We start from the raw sequence: 21,712 nt of genomic DNA on the forward strand, positions 1-21,712 counted from the left end.
TAGTTCAGTGATAGGAGTAATATATGTGTAACCTATAGCAGGTGTTAGGTGTAAATACTATTGTAGTTGGCCTTGACATCAACTACAATATTATTTACACCTAACTGCATGATTGCATAATACCTATACAATACAGGCTATAATACAGCAAGTACAAAGTACATTTTACTTTGATACTTTAAGTAGCTATAATGTGCTATTAAGACTTCATACTTTTGTAAAACAATACCTAATACTTGATTTAAATATCCAGTGATGAAGCCAGTGTTTTTTTAAGTATGGAGTTAAACAAATCGCTACATAGACGATCTTCGACTCTGTGCTCTAGCCAACCATCGGCGCCGGTGCCGTCTGTCACGTCTCTCAATGACGTCGGCACGGCGGACCGAAGTGTTACGTTACTACAGCCAGGCAGCCCTTAAGGATGGAGGTCTGTCGGTGCTGCCGACGGTGTTCATTATGATAATATATGACAGTGGCTTTCCGGGAACATTATGCACATTTCGCTCGCCTGACGCGCTGTGTGACTGCGGTCTCGGGTCAGGTATGCCTGGGACGCCTGTAGCCAGCTAGCTGTTAGCTTAGGTAGCCCTCATCCTCCAGCTGCAGCCAGCAGCTCAGCTGACCAGCTGCAGCACCGCACAGAGCCCGGCGTCATCATGAGGAGGCCTTAGTGAGGTCGGCGACAGTGTGCTCAGACATCAAATACAGGTATTGGTACTGTCAGACAGTGATTATCTCACACACCTGAAGGGGCAAGGGCCAAAATAAGCCCATATCCTTGACCAGGTGGAGCACAGAGAGGAGCCCCGTGATAACCAGGGCACCTGGAGGGCCCACATGTATCATTAAACAGTGATGTCTGTGTTTTTATGTTTTAATTTATTCTGCATGTCAGTGTACTGCATTTATTTTAGTTTAGTTACTTTTCAGACTGCAGTGTTTCATACCCTGTCTCTCCAGTCTACACCATCTATCTCTAAATGTCGGGGATGTGATATTTTTAGGTCCTACTTTTTAAGGTGAATGAAGTATTAAAACACCCTGGGCGTTGCTGAAAAATGCACACAGTCTGCACACAGGGCATGGGGCCACACACAGAAAAGTAGGAAAACACAGACAGGTGGAATGGCACATTATTGGTTTGGGTCCTGTCATGAGATTTTTTGACTATAACAACAATGGAGAATATTACCAGCCTTATCCTGTAATATTTCTAATATATCACTTACTGAAAGTCTTTATTATCTTGCCCAAAAGGAACTTTATTCAGCCAATTACAGTTTCTTATTGCATACTGTCCAAAACATATATATGCATATGAGTGTATCTGCAATAATCTAATATTTTCTGTTGTGTTGGTTTGGTTTATTGGTCTAGCAGTAGTTTTAAGAATTAGGAATTAGAATACTCGATGTGTAATATGTTCCAGGTCAAGATCCATTTCATATCTTGTAAGCATTGTAAAAATCTTACTTCTGCCTGTTTCAGTTTGTTGTTGGATGTCCTGTTGTAAGGTTGCTACTGATGTTTCTTCTGCTCCACAGAGATGGCGTCACAGCTCCAGGTGTTCTCCTCTCCCTCTGTGTCCTCCAGTGCCTATTCTCGTTCAAAGAGGCTCAAAGTGGAGAACCCTGCCTGGGATGTGTCTAACCAGCTGGGGAATAGTTACTACCAGCAGAGCCCCGCTCAGGGCGCTGCACCCTCCACTTCTGGCTCCAACTTCAGCCCAGTGTACAGCTCCAACCAGGCGCCCACACTCACTGCAGGCTCCCGGGAGCAGACAGTGGTGCGGGCAGCAGACAGCACAGGTAGCCTTCATGGACCTCCCTCCTCCTCCTCATCTTCCTCTTCTTCCAGCCGACGTGTCAAGGATGCAGAGTCCTCCTCGCAGCCTTGCAACCTCTACCACAAGCAGTACAGCTTGAAGCGCAAGAGTGAGGAGGTGGACAGCAGCGACAGTGTCCAGATACTGGAGGAGCTCTCGGCCCCCGTAGTTTCAAACTGCACTGGTGGTGGAGGGGGGACCACCACAGCTCAGTCCATAGCACATTCCACTTCTACCACCAAGAGCAGCAACTCCCACAGTGAAGGTGACTACCAGCTGGTCCAGCATGAGATTCTGTGCTCGATGTCCAACAGCTACGAGGTGCTGGAGTTCCTTGGGCGCGGTACCTTTGGCCAGGTGGCAAAATGCTGGAAGCGGGGAACAAATGAGATAGTGGCGATTAAAATCTTGAAGAACCATCCTTCCTACGCTCGGCAAGGTCAAATAGAAGTGAGTATGTTGTTGTAAAGAAGAAAAACACCGAGTTGAATATATTGTAGACAGAGGACGACCGATATGAGTTTTCTCTGGTCGATGCCGATGCTGATGCCAATATTTAGAAATCACGGCAGCTGATGGCCGATATATGATGCCGATTCTTTTGGCCGATTTGTTTGGCCGATTTTAATTTTCCCCCTTCATCTCTTTCCTGTGTGTGTCGGACGCACAGACACATTTAATGAGGAAAGTTATCCTGCGTGTTTTAGCAAGAATATTCATCTGAACTGCATGCGTTTCTACTTTCAGATTTGTTGCACACATGATAAGAATAGTAAGCATCAATTCTAATACGCTACAATGTAATTACACGTTCAAAACGTGGTACCCGTGCCTACAGCCTAACTACAGCTCGCTAACAATACAGACCCAAAAAGTTACTCGCAATCACTCTCCAAAAGTAGCTTCATATTTAACCAACGAATTGTATAAGGCTAAATTAAAAACGAAAGATAAGTACTTTCTTACCGTTTTTTGGACGCTTTTCAGCAGACAAGAACATCAGCTCAGTGAACACTGGTGGTGACAGCCTGCTTGTCGCAAGAGGGGTCTTCACGTGTTCCACAACAACACTTAGCTGGTCGCAGATGTGCCTGACTATAAATCGGCCTAATGTGCAGATAAGCTATCACTGCCGATGCAGATTAATTAAAATGTGCAAAAAAATGGCCGATTAATCGGCTCGGCCGATCGATCGGTCGACCTCAAATTGTAGGTCACAGTGTAATTCAGTGAATGAAATGCAATTTTATACTTTCGTCTTGCATCCCCCAAAACATTACAATAACTGTCGTTCGAAACACTTAGAACATGATTGTCCCAAAAGAATAACAGTAGGAGACTGATAACAGCTCTCCTGTGTTGAACTACCAACAGGTATTTATTAGCTACATTTGAGTGAAATGTCTGGACAGGCATTGAATGGACCAGAGCTGCAGGCCTTGGTTTTGAGTTTTGTTTTGATAAAGACTTTTATAAAGACTCATAATCATAATGATTATATCCCTGCTGCACTAACACTCTGATCTTTACATCCATACGTTATATATATACATCTATCTGTAGATCTATGTGATACTTTAAGTAGCTAAACACATGGACATAAAAGCAAAAATCTTAATTTTCTACTCTGTAATAAAAAAACTCACATACAAACAAATGGCATTTCTTTGACCACGTTGGATTTAGATACGTGAATCTGCTAAGAGTAAGCTGATGTTTTTACATTACTAAACATATATATATATATACGTTCCCTTGTAGGTGAGCATCCTCAGCAGGCTGAGCACTGAGAACGCTGATGAGTTTAACTTTGTCCGCTCGTACGAGTGTTTCCAGCACAAGAACCACACGTGCCTTGTGTTTGAAATGCTGGAGCAGAACCTTTACGACTTCCTGAAGCACAGCAAGTTCAGCCCTCTGCTGCTCAAGTGTATCCGACCGATTCTACAGCAGGTTGCCACAGCACTGATGAAACTGAAAAGCCTGGGGCTGATCCACGCCGACCTGAAGCCTGAAAACATTATGCTGGTAGACCCTCTGAGACAGCCATATAGAGTGAAAGTCATTGATTTTGGCTCCGCCAGCCATGTGTCCAAGGCAGTCTGCTCCACCTACCTGCAGTCACGATACTACAGGTGAGTATGTACGCTAAAGGATTTGTGACTACTGTGTCTGTAAATTACCAGCTGTGTTCATTTGCTATGTTTGACATGCTTGCAGAGCTCCAGAGATCATTCTGGGCCTTCCTTTTTGTGAAGCGATCGACATGTGGTCTTTGGGGTGTGTCATTGCAGAGCTGTTTTTGGGATGGCCCCTATATCCTGGTGCCTCAGAGTATGATCAGGTTGGCTGCAGCAATTTTATATTATCAGTATTCTGTCAACTGACTTTAATATTCTGACTTAAAGGGAAATTGAAGTTAGTTATAATACTGTACTCATGTTTTTAGAAATATTTCACATTGTGTTTCAAGGACTTGTTCAACATTTGGGGAATTCACTTGATCTACTTGTTGAGTTACATGAGAAAATAGATACAACAATCACCTTTGCATATTAAATATGGTGCTACGGCCAGTACTCATTAGCTTAGCTTAGCATAAAGACTGGAAGAAAAACAAAGGATAAATATATTGAAGTGTAAAAATGACAGAGCAACAATAGACATGTCACTATATTGACAGACACATTATCCAAAGTGATTTACATTTAAGCACATTCAAAACAAGATATAATGCAAAAGTAAGTGCTAGCAAGGGCTAAATGCTGGAGAATGTGGGTAGTGACTCTGCAGTCTGGACTTCAGTACTCTCACTGCATCATTGAAGAGCCAGAACCAAGCCTAGACTGAGTGACCACAGTGTCCTGGTTGTGTACAGAGTACAGACTAAACAAACAACATCCATCCACCCATTCGCTATAAAGGGTCACAGTGAGCTGGAGCCTATCCCAGCTGACATTGGATGAAAGGCAGACTACACCCTGGATAGATCAGATGACCAGAGACAGACCAACACTCATATTCACACCCCTACTAAATAGTCTAAGCCCAAACTGCATGTCTTTGGACTGTGAGAGGAACACAGAGGTAAATAAGATCTTATGTGTATCATTCAGATATATTTTTACCTTTGGATAGAGCCAGGCTTGCTGTTTCCTTCCAGCCTCACTGCTAAGCTAAGATAACCATTTAATTTAAATTTTTTTCATCTGCATATTGGCAAGAAAGAGAATAGGCAAATTTCCTAAATGTACAACCATTAAGGGGCTTTAGTACTTTACTTGTGAATGAGGACAATGCGTAAGGAAAGGACGAACACTGCTGTTGGCAGATGAGGCACAGCAGTTTTGTCAGGGCATCAGTCATGACAGGAAAGTGTTTTTTATTTTGTCAGGTTATTTCTCATATATTGCAAATGTGAAAATCTTTCAACATGTTTGGCTGTATGTCAGCTTAATTAAAATAATGACCTATCAGATTGTGTGCATCTCAGTTTTGCATATTTGAATAGTCTAATGTTTAAACCAACAAAGCTCCACTCAGAGGCTGACACAACCAGGCCTCCAGTTATATTAAGAGTTTTAAACTACTTGTACAAACAAATGTAGGTCACAAGCTTTGCATTTGTCTTGTACAGCAACTGACATCTTTCATTTTTTTGTTTGTCTCTCAGATTCGTTACATTTCCCAGACCCAAGGCCTTCCAGCAGAGTACCTGCTGAGTGCAGGAACCAAAACCAGCCGCTTTTTCAACAGAGGCCCCGACTCAAGCTACCCCCTGTGGAGACTCAAAGTAAGTAACTGTGGAGACTGGTACAGTAAGAGATCAAACACCTAAAAATATCAGCTATACATATACATTATAAATTCTGAGGTCTTGCTCTTGTTATTTTTCTGCAGACACCTGCAGAGCATGAAGCAGAGATGGGGATTAAGTCAAAGGAGGCAAGAAAATACATCTTCAACTGTTTGGATGATATGATGCAGGTGAGGAGGTAACATTTTCATTCCAGATCATCTCCTGCAGCTAACAGTATTATCATATCATACAATATCGTATTTTTTAAATTGTCCCCCCCTCTAGGAACTTTCATTATTCAGCGGCTGTGTCACTCTGCTCCTGTGTATGCACAGCACTTTTAATGTTAATAGAATTTTTATGTGATGCCATTAGGTACACCAGTGATTCAGTTTGACAAACAGCTATGTCCTATCTTCAGGTGAACATGACAAACCTCGAGGGAACAGACATCTTGGCAGAGAAGGCTGACAGACGGGAGTTTATAGACCTGCTGAAGAAGATGCTTACACTAGATGCAGACAAACGGATCACTCCCATGAAGACACTAAATCATCCCTTTGTCACCATGACACACCTGCTGCACTTTCCTCACAGCTCACAGTAAGACAAGTGCAGAACTGTGCTGATGCTCAGCTGTAGAGCATTGTATTAAATTATCAGCAGAGGGTTTGAGTTTTTATTTAAATCATAATTGTAGTGACTGTGGATCAGGACTGGATTTTTTTTTTTTTAATTATTTTACAGTGTGAAGTCGTGCTTCCAAAATATGGACATCTGCAAACGCAGATGCAGTGCTTTTGAGAATGGAAAAAACATGTTTGCCAGCAACAATACCCCAAGTGCAGCCACCAACCTCACTGTAACCTTCAGTAGCCAACTAAACCAGCACAATCAGGTGAGAATATTATTGCTGATCTGCTTCAGGGCCATTTCGATCAACTTAGCATTCAGTTTGCAGAGGATCAGTTAATGGCACCTGACTCAGTCTGCACTAATAATTGCATGTTATGTTATTAATTTAATTAATGTATTCATTGATTTAATTGTATAGATACACTCCTTAGAATCTTTATGTCCATAGGTACACGTATATATTTTAAGGCAATCTTAGAAAATGTATTCAATTCAATTCAATTCAATTCAATTTTATTTGTATAGCGCCAAATCACAATACAAATCATCTCAAGGCACTTTACAAAAACTAAAACTAAAAACCCAGCAATTCCCTTATGAGCAAGCACTTGGCGACAGTGGAGAGGAAAAACTCCCTTTAACGGAAGAAAAAACCTCCAGCAGAACCGGGCAAAAATTTATAATGTTCAGTCTTCAGTGGAGGTCTACCGATATGGGTTTTCTCTGGCCGATGCCGATATTTAGAAATCAGGAGCCTATCAGCTGACGGCCGATATATGATGCTGATTCTTTTGGCCGATTTTAATTTTCCCCCTTCATCTCTTTCCTGTGTGTGTCGGACGCACAGACACATTTATTGAGGAAAGTTATCCTGCATGTTTTAGCAAGAATATTCATCTGAATTGCACACGTCTCTACATTCAGATTTGTTGCACACATGATAAGCATGGCCAGCATCAATTCTAATATGCTACAATGTAATTACGCATCCGTCTCTCACGCAGAGGGAGAGAAACTCTCCGGTACAGAAACAGAACATATGAGTTTATCCATACAACGCATGCTACTGTAACAATTTAGCCGCTGGGCTTGTGTACGTGGTACCCGTGCCTATAGCCTAAACTACAGCTCACTAACAAAACAGATCCAAAAAGTTACTTACAATCGCTCTCCAAAAGTATTTTCATATTTAACCAATGAAATGTATAAGGCTAAATTAAAAACGAATGATAGGTACTTTCTTACCGTTTTTGAACGATTTTCAGCAGATGGGAACAACAGCTTAGCTGGTCGCAGATGTGCCTGCCTATAAATCGGCCTAATGTGCAGCGAAATGGGCCGATGCCGATTAATTAAAATGTGTTAAAAAACGATTGGTCGACCTCTAGTCTTCAGTAGTATGTCTGTTACTGAGGTATTAGTTGGTGTTGGAGCATTGTATTCAAATGTGTTTTTAGCTGAGTTCCTGGCTGGACTGTTATATTGCGTTGCCATAGTCTTTACAGGAGTACTTAAGTTAAAGTGGCCAATGAATGTATGTTTTCTGTTATGCTCGAACTGTTTAAATGTGCAACAATCAAAAAGGCAAATTTAAACATGTCTATGCATTAAGCAATTCTTAATTTGGCTGTCATGTAAAGTGGATCATCTGTTTCCATACTAGAGTTTTATTTATCTTTAGACAAGCATATTCTCAGATATAAAACTTTAATAAAAGTAGAAAGACTGATATTACACCATATTACACTATAATGTTACTTACTAGAGTATTACAGGTGACCTGTTCTTTTTTTTTTTTTGGGCACAGTAAAGAGGATGTGACAAGTACTGCATACCAGATGCTTATTTAGTATTTGCTCATAATAACTAGCCTAATTGCATAAAATCAAATGACATGTGGAATTAGTGGAAACACTGTAGAAACCAATATACCATAACATAACACCATTAACAATGCAGGAGTACACAGAAAATGAGACTTCTATCTGATGATATTTTTTATCTTTATCACTCTTACCTACTATTTTTACAAGCAGGCTACATTAGGGTTACTATGACCCTCAGAAAGATGTTGTTGACCATATTTCGCATTCTGGTAATGTTTCCGTCTGTAAATGAGCATGCTTTTTGCATACTGTGTCTTACAGATGGCCTCTACAGGAGGCCAGTCCCTGTCCCTCAGCAGTAACGTGCCGTTGCTAAACTACCAGCCTGGCCTCTACCAGCAGGCCACTATAAACATCCCTGGCCTGGCCCAGCAGAGTGTGCCCCTGCAGACCAGACCCACCCAGCTGTGCGCCCAGACTGAACCCTTCCAGCAGACACTTATAGTTTGCCCCCCCACCATACAAGGTGAGAATGAAAGATAGTGAAAATCTTAATTTACACTTTTAGCTTAATATGAAAATGTAAAAGTTAGAATAATTTGACAAATGAAAAACATTTTCATTATTTTTTACATTTTCACCACAATCACAAGAAACTGGAGAATAAAATATATTTTGATGTTTTGCATTTGTGCTGCACTCTTCAGAGTCCATACATTTCTTATGCAACATACACATTGTTTCTCTTTTGTAGTGTCTTTAACTTAAGATAATCTGTCTTCATCTTCTTTAGGTCTTCAGACGTCCAGTAAGCCCTCTGGTTATCCAGTGAGAATGGACAACTCACTACCCTTAGTTCCTCAGAACCAGTCATCCCAGTCTCTTCACATCCAGCCTGGCATGCTGGCACAGGTAGGATCCACTGCATGACTGCTGGGTTTGGGCTTTGGGCTTTGATCATAATCAGAATCATAATAACTGATGCTGGGGAGACAGTGAAACACTTATTTCCAGCCTATCTAAAGTTGTAATATTTAAGATTTCAGCCCTGCCTGATTTGGTGACACCAATGATTACCAACAGTTGGTGTGTTGGTTAACAACATGTGTTCATTGAGCAAGTACAACAGAAGAGCACCTAGTGTGTCTGTTTACACACAAACCAAACAAACTCAAATTGTTTTAATAAAAAAGACAAAACAAAACAGTGCAACCACACTGAGTTCCTGCTGACAGAGGTGCAGCATGTCACCCACCTGCTCCTCATCTAACATCCATCCATCCATTTTATTCCTGCATTCCTTATTCCTTAAGCAGTGTCACAGGGATCTGCTGGAGCCTATCACAGCTCTCTTTCGGGTGGAGGGCAGGGTTACACCCTGGACAGGTCACCAGTCCATCACAGGGCCACATATAGACACACAAAGACGAACAACCACATACACTCACTCCTATGGGCAATTTAGAGTCACCAATCAACTGGAGGAAACCGGAGGAAACCCACGCAACCATGGGGAGAACATGCAAACTCCATACAGAAGGGCCAGGTTGCAAACCCACAACCTTCTTGCTGTGAGGCAACAGTGCTAACCACTCAGCCATCATGTGGTCCCCTTATCTAACAGCCAATTATTATTCTTTTACTAAAAGGGAAAACTGATCTGAAAACTGATCTGCTGTCACTGCTGTTTTATGAATGTATTTTTATTTATCAATAACTCTCATCACTAATCTCAGTGAGTCACTGTATGCATTGTGTTTCCTGTGGCTACTTCACAGTAAAAGCCACCCCAGGTTTAGCAGAATGCTTTCATTCTGATTCAGTGGGTGGGTAAAGAAGAAATTGTGTGGTTGGCACAAAATGACAGTAAGGCTAGATTACATACAGGCCTTTTTTGTGGCTCTTCTGTGCACATGCAGGCAAGTTCAATCTGCTATGGGACCAGCAGGCTTCATTAATAGCACTAAAAAAGTCATTTTATGGCTAATGCTGAAATAATTTCATTATAGTGTGTCTCTATCCACTCTAAAGTGCACTCAAGATTTCCAGGATGGAATGTAAAAAAGTACTGTCTGTGGCACGTACACTGCTTTCTGCTAACAAGCTAACAATCCCACAATCCAATGCTCTGTGTTTTATTGGTGAGAGAATTACTATTGAGCAACTCTGGGGACCAGTGATGACACAAAATTGTGATGAGCAATAAGTGTCTATAATCTCAATTTACTGGTCACTATTGAGTGGAAAATTTAGTGCACATTATGTAGGGGATAGTAAATGAGTGAATGAGAGAGTGATTTCAGACAACCAGGAGCTTGATCAACCAGGAACTAGATCCCAAGTGGAAGTGTCTATCTGAACCTGACCATGACCAAACTCTATATCTGCGTTTTGGTGTATTGGTTTATTGACCAAATAAATGTATCATGTATGCATGCCCAAAACACCATTTCTCCAGATGCACAAAAGTACAATGAGCAAGTTTTCTTGTTCTGATATTGTCACTAAATCAAAACTGTTTATTCAGAGTAAATAGTCTTCTTCAGGAGTCTGTTTTGATGTCCCCATACTTCCTCCTAGGACTCCTCAGACCCCCTGCTGGTAAGCAGCCTTAATGCCTCAATGGCAGGAATGTCCCATTTAGGTTCAGTCCTGCTGCCAGTTGATCGTAGGGGTGGAAACCTCTGCAGCTTTCTGGATCAGAATGCCTCCCTGCTGGTAAAACACCATCATCACAACTCTTAACCTTTGGATGGAATATTCTCTTTCTTCCTCTAGCACACGTATGTCAGTGGTATGCAGCAGAGCATGGGATGCTTGTGCTACTCACCTGTCCGGTTTGTGCTTTAGCTTGAAGCTTCCGGTATTCCTGTTACTCCCTGTTGTTTAAAAAAAATCTAGAAGTAGTTGTCACAGAGGTGTAGACAGTATCTGATAGACAGTATCACCAAAATCCCTCAACAGATTATTTCATTTTATATATTCAGTTCATTTGGCTGATACACTTCTGTGTTCTTAAGGTCAGGGTTATTGTTAATTCTGAAAAGGCACTATATCTCAGCATTAACCTTTTGAGACAAACTACCAGTAAAATATCTTCAGTTGAAGTCAGGGGCAAATGTATCTTCACAAAATTATGGTAACAGTTCAATAATCCATTCAAAAATGCCTTGAGATTCTCACATGTAAGCCACTGTGGGATCCACCATGGCACCTCCTAGTCGCAGATTTAAAAAAGGCAATGCAGTGTATGGCAGACATTTTTAAAGGTTTAGAGCTTCTGAAAAAAATTATTCTGTTGAAAATGCTGTATAATAAAAGCCAGGTGTTGTAACTGCAGCAGCGAGACCAGCATTCTTATCCTTATCTCACACTAACACATTCCTTTCAATTTCAGGGTGGCTGTCTTTCTGCTGGGACTCTGTTCTTCATAGCACAGGACTGTATGGCATGCATGCTTGGCATCAAACCCTGAATGAAATGTGTTTTTCTGTATTGCTGTGACCTTTGTTCAGTATTTCAGTCACTTTTAGCACATTTCCACCTCAGCAGTAACAAAAGCAGCTCTCCTGCATAGGAGTAAATCTGGAGATGGTGATCTCATCTTGAGTTTTGTTCACCTTGCCAGTTTTAATGTGACATCTGCTGTATGTCTTGATGTATGACAAAGAGGGGAACCTTTGTGTTTGTCTACAGACCGCATGTCTTTTCCTCTCAGTATGATGCACTTTATTCCCTCACTTACAGTGTTTTCTACTGTAGTTTTTCTTGTAAGCAAATTTTTAACATGTGTATGCAAACAGCAGGGCTGGCCAGCAGGCACACAGCAGATCCTCATACCTTCTACATGGCAGAATATGCCAGGGATGGCCATCCATAATCATGGGCAGGCAGTAGTGCCGGACTCACCCATGGGAGCCCCTATCTCTGACAGTCAGCAAGCTTCTGGCTGGAGGTGAGCGTGGTCAAATAGGACTCAGTCTTAAAGGCTGCATTTGAAGTTCCAGGTCATTCTGGTATCAAAGCATAATGGCCTAATTAGCAATTGTGGTCATGCAGTTTAAATTAAACAAGTCAAATTCTTTCCTTAGGGGTCGTCATGGTAGCCAGTTTGAAGGTGTCAGCCAGCAGGACTCTGGTGTTGGGCGTCATGGTGCTTCCCAAAGCCACAACTCAGGGGCTGCTCACTCAAGATCCCAACAGGGCAAGAGGCCAAAGGCGCGACATACTGAGAGCAGAGCCAGGTATCCTGTCGGTCTGATACACTCACACCATCTAAATACTACAAGAGCTGTAGTGATGATATTCTGTCCAGTATCATTAGGCCTGCAACAGGATTAAACTACTGATTTTTTTTTTTTTGAATCCATGAAATTGTGATAAATGCCCATCCCAGTAGGACAATAAGGGAACATGATGTGCTACAATAAATCCCATGAAAACACCCACACCAAGGTGGTCTTACTAACAGATCTTATCAGTGTATCCAAAGCCTGATGTTTCACACATCAGTAAGTCACACTGTTGCACTGGGTCACTTTCCTTTATTACTTTGGACATGGGTACAGAGGTTTTTTTTTCAGTTGAGCCATATACACCGTCCTGCTGCCAAAAATACTTAAAATACTAAAGTACTAATTGTGTATTAATCCAATATTTGAAAATAGTCCCCACCAAGTCTAGAGTATCACTTTAGCCTTATCCACATCTATTTCCCTTTGCATCCATTTTTTTCCAATTTGTTGCTGAAAATAAAAGATTTTGTGTTTGAATAATGCAGTGAGAGAGCATTGTTTTTCCCTCCAGAGCTGTTTCATCAGTGCATTCAGCCACCACTGTGGTCCACAACACTCCTGCATTTGCTGGTGACCAGTCTCAGCCCATCATCATCTCTGACACCCCTAGTCCTGCTGTCAGTATCATCACCATCCACAGCGACTCAGAGGATGATGATGACAGGAAGTTACCTGCTGTCTGGTGAGAGCTGATCCGGTCTAGTAGAATTATTTTAGTGAAATTATGAATAAGAAGAGTCTGACTCTATTCTTATGTTTCTTCCTGCAGCTCTGGGACAAGCCAGCGCACCAATGTGATCAGCTGTGTGACAGTACATGACTCCCATGACTCTGACTCCTCCACCAGCAGTCCCCTGAGTCCCAAGACCACGACACAACCCGCCAAGTCTCTAGCCATCGTCTTGCCCTCTGTAAAGACCCAGTCTGGAGAGAGCACAACCCACAAAGCTCCAGTAGCTCCAGGTTATTAAGGGCAGAAGCCCTATTAAGTCCACATATAGAAGTATTCTACTAATTCTAATAGCAGTGTTCTTCTCTGTAGGTTAAAACTTAAATGCCATTTTAGGTCCAGCAACTATAATCTATATTTACAGGTAATGCTCACAGTATTCTGTGTGGTTTTACACTGGTAGATCAAGCTACAAATGGTTCTGGAAAGTCCAAGAAGGGATCCACTCAGCAGACCAGTCGGCCTGGAGATTCCAACACTGATCGCCATCAACGTGGAGTGTCCAGCAGATCTCAGCCTCTTAACCTGAGTCAGGTACCAGCTTTCCAATGTAGCTGATATCTGTTGCCAAGGTGAACCCACAGAGTCTTGTTCTGTCTCATTACCAACACATGGGTGACATATACTTACAGTCACTGTCATCTGTATACACCTTTACCTACGACCTGGCATAGCATGAATATACACTGAGATACAAGTGTTTGTAGAGGGTCAGACCCTCAGTATTCAAAGCCCAACTTCCTGTTGTTTCAGGTGCAGCAGTCTGTGATGTCGTCATCATCCCACGAACAAACAGGAAGTTGTAGTTCCCTGAGGCGTCAGCCTACATACCCACCTCCTGTCTCCTCTCACTCATCCTTCCGGCTTCACGAGAACACCCTCTTCAACTCAGCCCCCAACCTGTATGCTTACCCGGCATCTGCCGCCCTGGCCTCCGTATCCCAAGCTGTGGACCAGATGCAAGGGGGCTCATCCCGCCATGTCAGAGCAAGTGGGACTTACCCCTCTCTGGCGCTTCTCCAGAAGAACAACAGTTTAGCCCTGGGAGGGTCCACTTCAGGACATTACAGTAACCACCACCAACAGGAGCAGCAGCAGCAGCTGGGAGGGCAACCTTTCCACCGCTCCACTGCCACCTACCAGCGAAAACTCAACCAGTATCCCTACCTGTAAGGACTGAGGGGTGATTGAGACAGAAGCTCTGCCTGAAGACCAAATTGAGACCAAGACTAGAGAGGAGCACAAGCTCATTACAAATGGTTGTGACTGGACATGTTTTCAACTGGACTTTTTACTTCCCTTTAATGTCCATTTATTGTTTTTACACATTTCTGTCATTATTTTGGATAAAATAATGAGATAATCTATAATTTATTCATGGTCTGTTTCCATTTTTATTTGTTCCTGCTTTGTTGCATAATAGCCTGTTCCCAGCTGGAAAGAATGTGATCTGAAAGTATTTGATGGTCAGTGATTTTCAAATATTCAAATAGTCATTTAATTCAAAAAAAAGAAAATTGAATATTTTATGGAACCATGATTTGTCTTCACAAAACAAAGAGGCACTGTTTATCCATGCTTTTAACAGCGCCTGGAAATAATGTAATAATGAGGTCAGTATATTATTTTACCTTAGCACCAAATACAAACAAAAACATATAGCCACTAAAAAGTTCTGTATGGAACTTCTTTGAGAAAATAAACAAAAATGAGTTGCAGTATATCAGTGTCATCTTAATTGTCACCTTAATTGTAACATGGTTTCCAATAAATAGCAGATAGCTTTTTTAAAATGCCCATTCCTAATTTAAACAGTGTTGTCATGGCTCTGTACTCAAGCACATTTACATTTATATCAGAAGGGCCATGAGCCCTTCATACACATAGTCCCCAAAGTAAGGGAACCAAACATAAAATAACATACATGGTGTTGCTGCTAAAAAACTGCAATATTAAGTTAATTCTTAATGTGTTTTGTATGGAGGCAAAACTGGAGCTAGAGTAATTGTTACGCTACTCTCTATTTAGTATTACTAATATGATGAATAACTATTATTAGATATAGTTTAAAATTTGCATTTCCTTATATGCCTTACTTATTTAAACCAATTTCTTTTTGTCTTCTTAAATGTTAATGTCAGCACATTGTGGTAAGTTAGATGGATGTGTTTTTTTTTTTGTTTTTTTTTTTTAATGAAAATACTGTGTGTATGTGTGTGTGTTAACTGTACTACAAAAACAAATGGAGAACCTTAGCTATGTACTGTAATGTACAATGAAGTGTCACTGTTTTCCATGTTAATTCTCTTTAGTACAGGCCATTGACTGAATTTGTATGCTCAGTATATATATATTCAGTATGCTGAATGATACAGCACGTCAGTGTAGAGTAGGGTGTGGTATTCAGCGGGGAAGTTGTGTTTTTTACACTACGCTATTGTTAAGGTTGCATATGTCAGACGTGGAGTAGCATTCGGGAGAGGTTTGTAAGCTGCAGCTGCACTGGTTTTCTATGTTGCTGTCAGAAGGATTAGTAATCTTACGTTTATTTTGTGCGACAAACGATATTGGGAAAATGTAGAAGCTCTTGTCTTGTGAAGTGATGTCTGTTACGTGAAGCGTGCACATAAAACCTGATTGGCTGTCATAATCTTGTACAAGTCAAAGCCATTTAGATGACTGTTGTTAAATTCACAGTAATGCATTTAAATTGTGAATAATCAAATCTGACAGGAGATTTCTAATATGAATTGATGTTCAATATGTTACTGCTTCTAAACAAATCATTGGTTTGGTGAAATGATGGTTGTCCTTACAATCCTGCTGTATTGTGAAGTGCTACATTACATAGAACACACGAGATATATATATATATACACACACACACACACACACACACACACACACACACACACACACAATAAAATCTCCACAAAACACAATTGTGGCTCTTGTATTAAAATTAAAGAATCTTTTCAGCTACACAATCTTGTAAAATCCAAATTAAAAAAACATTTTCAATAATAGATTAGTTTTAAACTAAGCCGTTATGATGTATTACTAGGTAATAAGCTATCCAGTGGTGTATAAATTCTACACATACTAGGATAGAGATGAATGAGACAAATGAGGGAATATTTTGCATTACACATTATAAAAAAAATGAAAGGTTTATGATTCCAAAATCGATTTATAATAATTCTTTGACACTGAGAGCATTTTGGTGCTTCTGTTTTTATACTTGTATACTAAGTTTTAAACACTGAATTTTCACTTGCAACAGAGTATTTCCACACCCTGCTATGGCATGTTAAGTAAAAGATCTGAATACTTTCATCACCAGTGGAAGATATATAGTAATGAAGGTATATTCTTCCATTCAGAGAACAGTTAGTCTAACAAAAGAGATCCTGTGCCCAGAGATGCTCACAGCTCATCTTTGCCACACATTTAAGAATCTGTTCTGATAGTTAATCAGCATTTTTCAGCCACACTAGCACCTAACTAAACATTAAAGAAATACATATGCACCTCACATGATATGAAATATTTATTGTTTACCAGTATGTTTGCAATACATTTTATAAAGCTGTGTCACAATCTGTTCTCATAAATCTTATCTTAAAACACAAACAGGACCAAGGACAGAAGACACTGTAGCAGGATCCCAACACTCCACAGGTTAGTAAAAACTTCAACTAAATTGAGGAATGTCACCCCACTGTTTGCTCATGCATTTAAAACATGGTGGACACATATTAACCAAAATTTGTTTAAAATGCAAATGTGAAGTAGTCAACTTTTTATCCTTTGTGAACCCTGACAAGGATAACAAGACCAGCCTCGACCGCAATAAAGCTAAATTAAGTACAAACCTTTGAAGTTGAAAGATGCAGCTGCTCCAAATGTACCAGTCAAATAGGTGATCTTCTCTGCATCCTGTAGAATAAAACTGGCCTGTAGCATGAGACATTTTGACCTGTCACACAGGTGACACTAATTAGATCAAAGGTCACAACTGTGCTTTTCCTTCTTTCAGTCAAAATGTCTCCTCTGAAAACCACACGTTCTCATATATTAATCTATTTTCCTCCTTATTACTCTGATAAAATTGTTAATGAATGTCTACACTAAGCAGAATCATTCTATGTTATGACATTTTTAAAAGTTATATTTCTATTTTCATTTTACCCAATCAAAATACCGCACTAGAAATACAGCACTGCAGAAGGATGGATCTATCATGCAAACCAGTGGAACTGTACATAACTAAAACAACTTTGGAGAATGAAGTGGTAGATTATCTGTGCATCATCAATAAACAATTTTTTGAATGCTATAAAATATTAGAGGACTTGTTATTTTCAGCAGCATTATAATTATTTTTTTTAGCTTTTTGACAATATTTACACTGTATACAGACACCCCAGCTAAAATAACAGATCCTGCAGCACAAATAGCTCACCTAGCTATGCAGTCTCTCTCACCACTGCACCAGGAAATCTATTCAGGAGGGAAGAATTCCTCATATACATACATTCCACAAAACCTTATGACATTTCTAATCAAAACTTAGCAAATACTACATAGCTTCTTGAGTGTGATAATGTGCCGCGTTGCTTTGTCTTATTCTAAAGCTGAACAGAGTATCTTTGGGTTTTGAAAATAATGGATTTAGGAATTTATGACCAAAATCTTTCACCATTCTCAGGCAATTTGGATGCCAAAGAATTAATTGATTAATCAAGGAAATGACTAACAAAATAAGACAAATTGGACTAGCTGAATGCCTCAACATTTAAAAGTCATAAACTCCAATTGCACACACACAAGGCAGACCATGCAAACTGGCTAGCAGACAGTCCAGGGCTATAGAAGGGAGTTTTAACCAGTCAGTGGTGAAAGAGGCCACTGAGGCTAGGCTTTGAACAAAGAATTGCACAGTAGTAGTAGTAGTGCACCATCACCCTCCTGACTGAGCACACAGAGAAAGGAAGGATGGCTTTGTCTTCAGAACTCCTCATGAACATTTCTGGCATAATCCATAAGCTTGCTTCCTGTGAAATATTCACTATACTTGAGAATCTCGTCCAGCTCCAAATTATGATTCTGATTTTCATCTGCAACAGCAATCATCTGCTTGGCTTCATTCAAAGCATTGTACTCATTCATTGGGTCCATGTACTCCTATAACCGAGACATAAACAAACAAAAAAAAAAAAAAACAAAACAAAAAAAAAAGAAAGAAAAAAGTCAACTTTCAAGCTCCATTACCAAAGAACGTATATGCAGTATTAATAGTTTGTCATGAAGAATTCTAACAGAAGTTAGAAAAAAGATCTGCTTCATTGAAAAATATTGTAATTTATATATAAAGATGCTCTAAAGTATGCTCAAAGCAGGTAACTCAACACCATGTGGCTCTTTGAAGCCCAAGCATCACAGTGAGATGTTTTGATGCCTTAGTTGGCAGGTTTATAATCCACAGCATTCCTCCAGAACTCTGTGGATTATTTGAGGGGCAGCAATTTTTTGCATGTGTTATTGCTACACTTTCCAAGTTACTCAAGCATCCCCCAAATATAATATTTTTCTGGTTGCACAATCATATCTGTAAAATGAGAACGGGATACACAGTACTCCAGAAAGTAACCAATAAACCTATACATCATTACGTACCTCCAGTTCCTCCATAGTGACAATGCCATCATGGTTTGAATCAATGACTTCTTCAAACTCCTTCTTCCTCTCTCGAACCCAGTCATCATCAATGTCTTGAGCCTGCTGGTTCTCCACAGTGCCCACGGGTAAAGAGATGAACTCTGACAGGGTCAGTTTCTTATCACCATCCTGGTCTACGAGCAACACACAAGAAACGAGAGTTCAACTTACACTCCGTTAAATATATGTTCAGAATGGCCTCATCACAAAGCAAAGCACGTCCCTGGATGGTGATATAAAGTATAACAATTACATCATAGCACTCCACATAAATGCTAATGTTGCTCTTGTCCTACAAGTTGAAAATATGCCAGTGTTGTGCTTACTTGTTTCCACTAGCTCCAAGTGGCAAAAAAAAAAAAAATAAATGCAGAATGCAGATATTGCATAAGTTACCTAGGTCACGCACAATCTCCTTGACCATGTATTTGAGCATGCCCCTGCTGTGCTCAGGGTGAAGGAAAGATAGGAACTCCTGCTCATTTAGCAGCTGGTCACCTGGGGGGTTGTCAGCCTGAAACCAGCGGTCCTTCAGACTTTCCAAAACCTCCTGAGCTGCAATCACAAAGATGAGATCCTTCTACTCAGCTTTACTATTACCTAGACAGACAGACAACTCAATATCCCAAACATATTGTTTTGTACATTCTTGAAATGACACAACTGATCCACCTACTTTCCTCATCCAGTTTCAAATCTTCATTATTCTTTATTTTCTCTGCTACTTCTTTTTCATTGAAACCTTTGCTGGCCAGAAATTTGACTCTGTATTCATCCCATGTGACGTGTCCTGCAGACAAAGCATGACTTCAGGATATGGTTTTGACTTAAGAGGCATGACAGGATTTGAAAGTGAAATTACAAGTGGATTTTGGCTTCTGCATGCACTCTGTCTTTCTTACCATCACCATCTGGGTCAACAGCACGAAAACTGTTCTTGTTCTCCTTCATGGCCTCTTGAAAGTGCTCCTCCGTCTTCTCCATAATCCACCGCTGCATCTCCTTGGCGCTCACACTCCTGTCCTTGTTTAAATCCACTCTGTAAAAGAGTCATTTAAAAAATAAATTACTTTCTAATTTAGTCCAGTCATTGAACGCTATCATGGCTCCATTAAACTGCTAATTACGTACTATCAGCTGTAATAACCCATATGATGTGGTGTCTATCTGGCTTGTGTCCAATCCAGAGTTTAAACTTTCCCAACAATTAGATTCAGATGTTACCGATTTAGGTCAGATGAGTAGAGCTGAAATCAAAACCTGACCAAAATCTTTCACCATTCTCAGGCAATTTAGACACCAAAGAATTAATTCATTAATCAAAGAAATGACTAATTAATGAGTAAAACTAAAACTAAGGAAAGTTAAGATTTAAAGAAATCTGTGAAATAAGGGAAATAGGTTAGTTTAGAGGTACAATACCCATGGTGTTTTGACAGACTATACAGGCTTCTAATACCACTTAGAAGAGGCAACTATCAAAAAATGAAAAGTACATCTTACTTAGTGAAAATCTCAATAAGCTTCTTCCGGTTTCTCCTTGGCTCTGAGTCCTCATCAAACTCCTCCATCTCTTTCCCCAGGAAAACCTCCTGGTGGAAGTCCTTGTTGAGGTGCCCGTCCATCTCCATCTTCACCCCATTCAGGTGGTCTGGAGGAAGAATCTCATTCTCGTCTTTGCTGGCTGGAGACTTGTCTTTGAAGGCTGACATGTTGGCTGGCCGTGCATGCACATCGACGGAGTGGAGTATGACACAGAAAAGCAGAGGCACAGCCAGAGCGTTTCTGCACCACAGTTTCCTCCCAGCAGCCATGGCTGACTGTGGATTACAAACATAACAACAAAGCATTAGTAGTGTGAAATAATATAACACCAGTTAGCTAAGAAAAAAAATAAATCACATGAATGCAAACCATCAAGCAGGGTCCTACAGTCCACACTTTAATGCATCGTTCAAGTGTCATCGGATTTTCCGCTATTGCATCACGCCCACTGGAAAATTCGGTTTCTGTGAACCTCATTACAAACTTGATTCAAACTTGACTTTTATGTGTTACAAACAACCATGAATATATGGCTTTAACATCCAGAAACATCACAACACACAAACAGAGACTGCCAAAAGCAAAACAAAGAGCATAAATGAACATTAATTTAGTAAACTATATAAAATGGTAAAGGTTAAACCTTGGGTGATGCCTGTTAGCGTTGCTTGGTTGACAACTTTTATCAAAATAAACAAAATGAACATAACAACGAAGCGACATGTGCTGCGTTGTCTTCGCTTGACTTGCCGACAACACGGTTACTTACGTTGCTGACCCACACTGACTTTGTCTGTATTTCTGTGTATACATATATGTACATATATGCCAGCATTAGCTACAACAAGTTACGAGCTCGTTGCCTTAGCTGCGCCACGTCATTTCACTTATTTTACACCGTTGTTATGCTACCTTAAGCGGCTAGCAACAGCAGGCTAACCAACATTACAGCGACGTTGGTAACCGTGTAAATAACAGCGGCAAACACTCACAGGGAACAACCAACCTGTCAATGAAGATGACCACAAACGGCTGAGAAGTTAAAGGCGAGATGCCTAGCTGCCACCAAGCTAATGTTAGCTAAACGACTTCCTAGCCACTCAGACCTGCGCTGCTTCCAGTCAGGGCAAGCTGTCAAACTCCAGTTCCTGTACACGTGGCTTCCCCACAACACCCCCACTCCGAAATGTGGGACGGCTCAGCGTAACAACAGCACTCACAGAAACAGGTCAACTGCGAAGCTACGTTAGCAATAAACTGAACTCAAAGTGATCCGGTGGCTGGCCGCTAAAGTCTCATCTGAGCGACGCGCTCACGCATTACTTCCGGCCA

The 21,712-nt window shown here is 40.6% G+C and overlaps 2 protein-coding genes across 6 annotated transcripts; one reads left to right on the plus strand and one right to left on the minus strand.

Annotated features, from left to right (window-relative positions):
- Positions 1 to 378: 378 nt before the first annotated feature.
- On the plus strand, positions 379 to 15,267 carry hipk1a (homeodomain interacting protein kinase 1a). Of its 3 annotated transcripts, XM_026331600.1 has the most exons (17): positions 379 to 711; positions 1,548 to 2,278; positions 3,590 to 3,963; positions 4,049 to 4,172; positions 5,502 to 5,621; positions 5,729 to 5,815; positions 6,049 to 6,230; positions 6,375 to 6,525; positions 8,411 to 8,615; positions 8,883 to 9,001; positions 10,670 to 10,807; positions 11,893 to 12,044; positions 12,181 to 12,333; positions 12,896 to 13,066; positions 13,154 to 13,347; positions 13,518 to 13,648; positions 13,868 to 15,267. In XM_026331600.1, exons 2-17 carry the CDS (start codon positions 1,550 to 1,552, stop codon positions 14,285 to 14,287), a joined length of 3,450 nt encoding a protein of 1,149 aa, XP_026187385.1. In that variant the 5' UTR covers positions 379 to 711; positions 1,548 to 1,549; the 3' UTR covers positions 14,288 to 15,267. The 3 variants fall into 3 exon arrangements, with proteins under 3 accessions (XP_026187385.1, XP_026187386.1, XP_026187387.1); XM_026331601.1 differs by lacking the exon at positions 10,670 to 10,807 and having other exon boundaries at positions 11,896 to 12,044; XM_026331602.1 differs by lacking the exon at positions 10,670 to 10,807 and having other exon boundaries at positions 690 to 711; positions 13,868 to 14,287.
- A 1,410-nt stretch (positions 15,268 to 16,677) lies between these two features.
- sdf4 (stromal cell derived factor 4) lies at positions 16,678 to 21,681 on the minus strand. 3 transcript variants are annotated; one of them, XM_026333564.2, is made up of 7 exons: positions 21,487 to 21,681; positions 20,339 to 20,655; positions 19,738 to 19,874; positions 19,512 to 19,625; positions 19,232 to 19,390; positions 18,794 to 18,969; positions 16,678 to 18,301 (listed from the first exon to the last, which is right to left on the minus strand). In XM_026333564.2, exons 2-7 carry the CDS (start codon positions 20,647 to 20,649, stop codon positions 18,125 to 18,127), a joined length of 1,074 nt encoding a protein of 357 aa, XP_026189349.1. In that variant the 5' UTR covers positions 20,650 to 20,655; positions 21,487 to 21,681; the 3' UTR covers positions 16,678 to 18,124. The 3 variants fall into 3 exon arrangements, with proteins under 3 accessions (XP_026189349.1, XP_026189348.1, XP_026189351.1); XM_026333563.2 differs by having other exon boundaries at positions 21,387 to 21,681; XM_026333566.2 differs by having other exon boundaries at positions 21,373 to 21,681.
- Positions 21,682 to 21,712: the final 31 nt, after the last annotated feature.

Source organism: Mastacembelus armatus, chromosome 7, assembly GCF_900324485.2.
Source record: "Mastacembelus armatus chromosome 7, fMasArm1.2, whole genome shotgun sequence".
NCBI lineage: Eukaryota > Metazoa > Chordata > Actinopteri > Synbranchiformes > Mastacembelidae > Mastacembelus > Mastacembelus armatus.

Excerpts from the sequence above, each read along its gene's own strand:
- hipk1a (XM_026331600.1), top strand. The coding sequence starts at position 1,550 with ATGGCGTCACAGCTCCAGGTGTTCTCCTCTCCCTCTGTGTCCTCCAGT. Across the intron at positions 2,279-3,589 it reads CTCGGCAAGGTCAAATAGAA|GTGAGCATCCTCAGCAGGCT; the intron begins GTGAGTATGTTG and ends GTTCCCTTGTAG. Across the intron at positions 6,231-6,374 it reads CACTTTCCTCACAGCTCACA|TGTGAAGTCGTGCTTCCAAA; the intron begins GTAAGACAAGTG and ends ATTATTTTACAG.
- sdf4 (XM_026333564.2), bottom strand. The coding sequence starts at position 20,649 with ATGGCTGCTGGGAGGAAACTGTGGTGCAGAAACGCTCTGGCTGTGCCT. Across the intron at positions 19,626-19,737 it reads TGTTGACCCAGATGGTGATG|GACACGTCACATGGGATGAA; the intron begins GTAAGAAAGACA and ends CTTTGTCTGCAG. Across the intron at positions 18,302-18,793 it reads TCACTATGGAGGAACTGGAG|GAGTACATGGACCCAATGAA; the intron begins GTACGTAATGAT and ends TCTCGGTTATAG.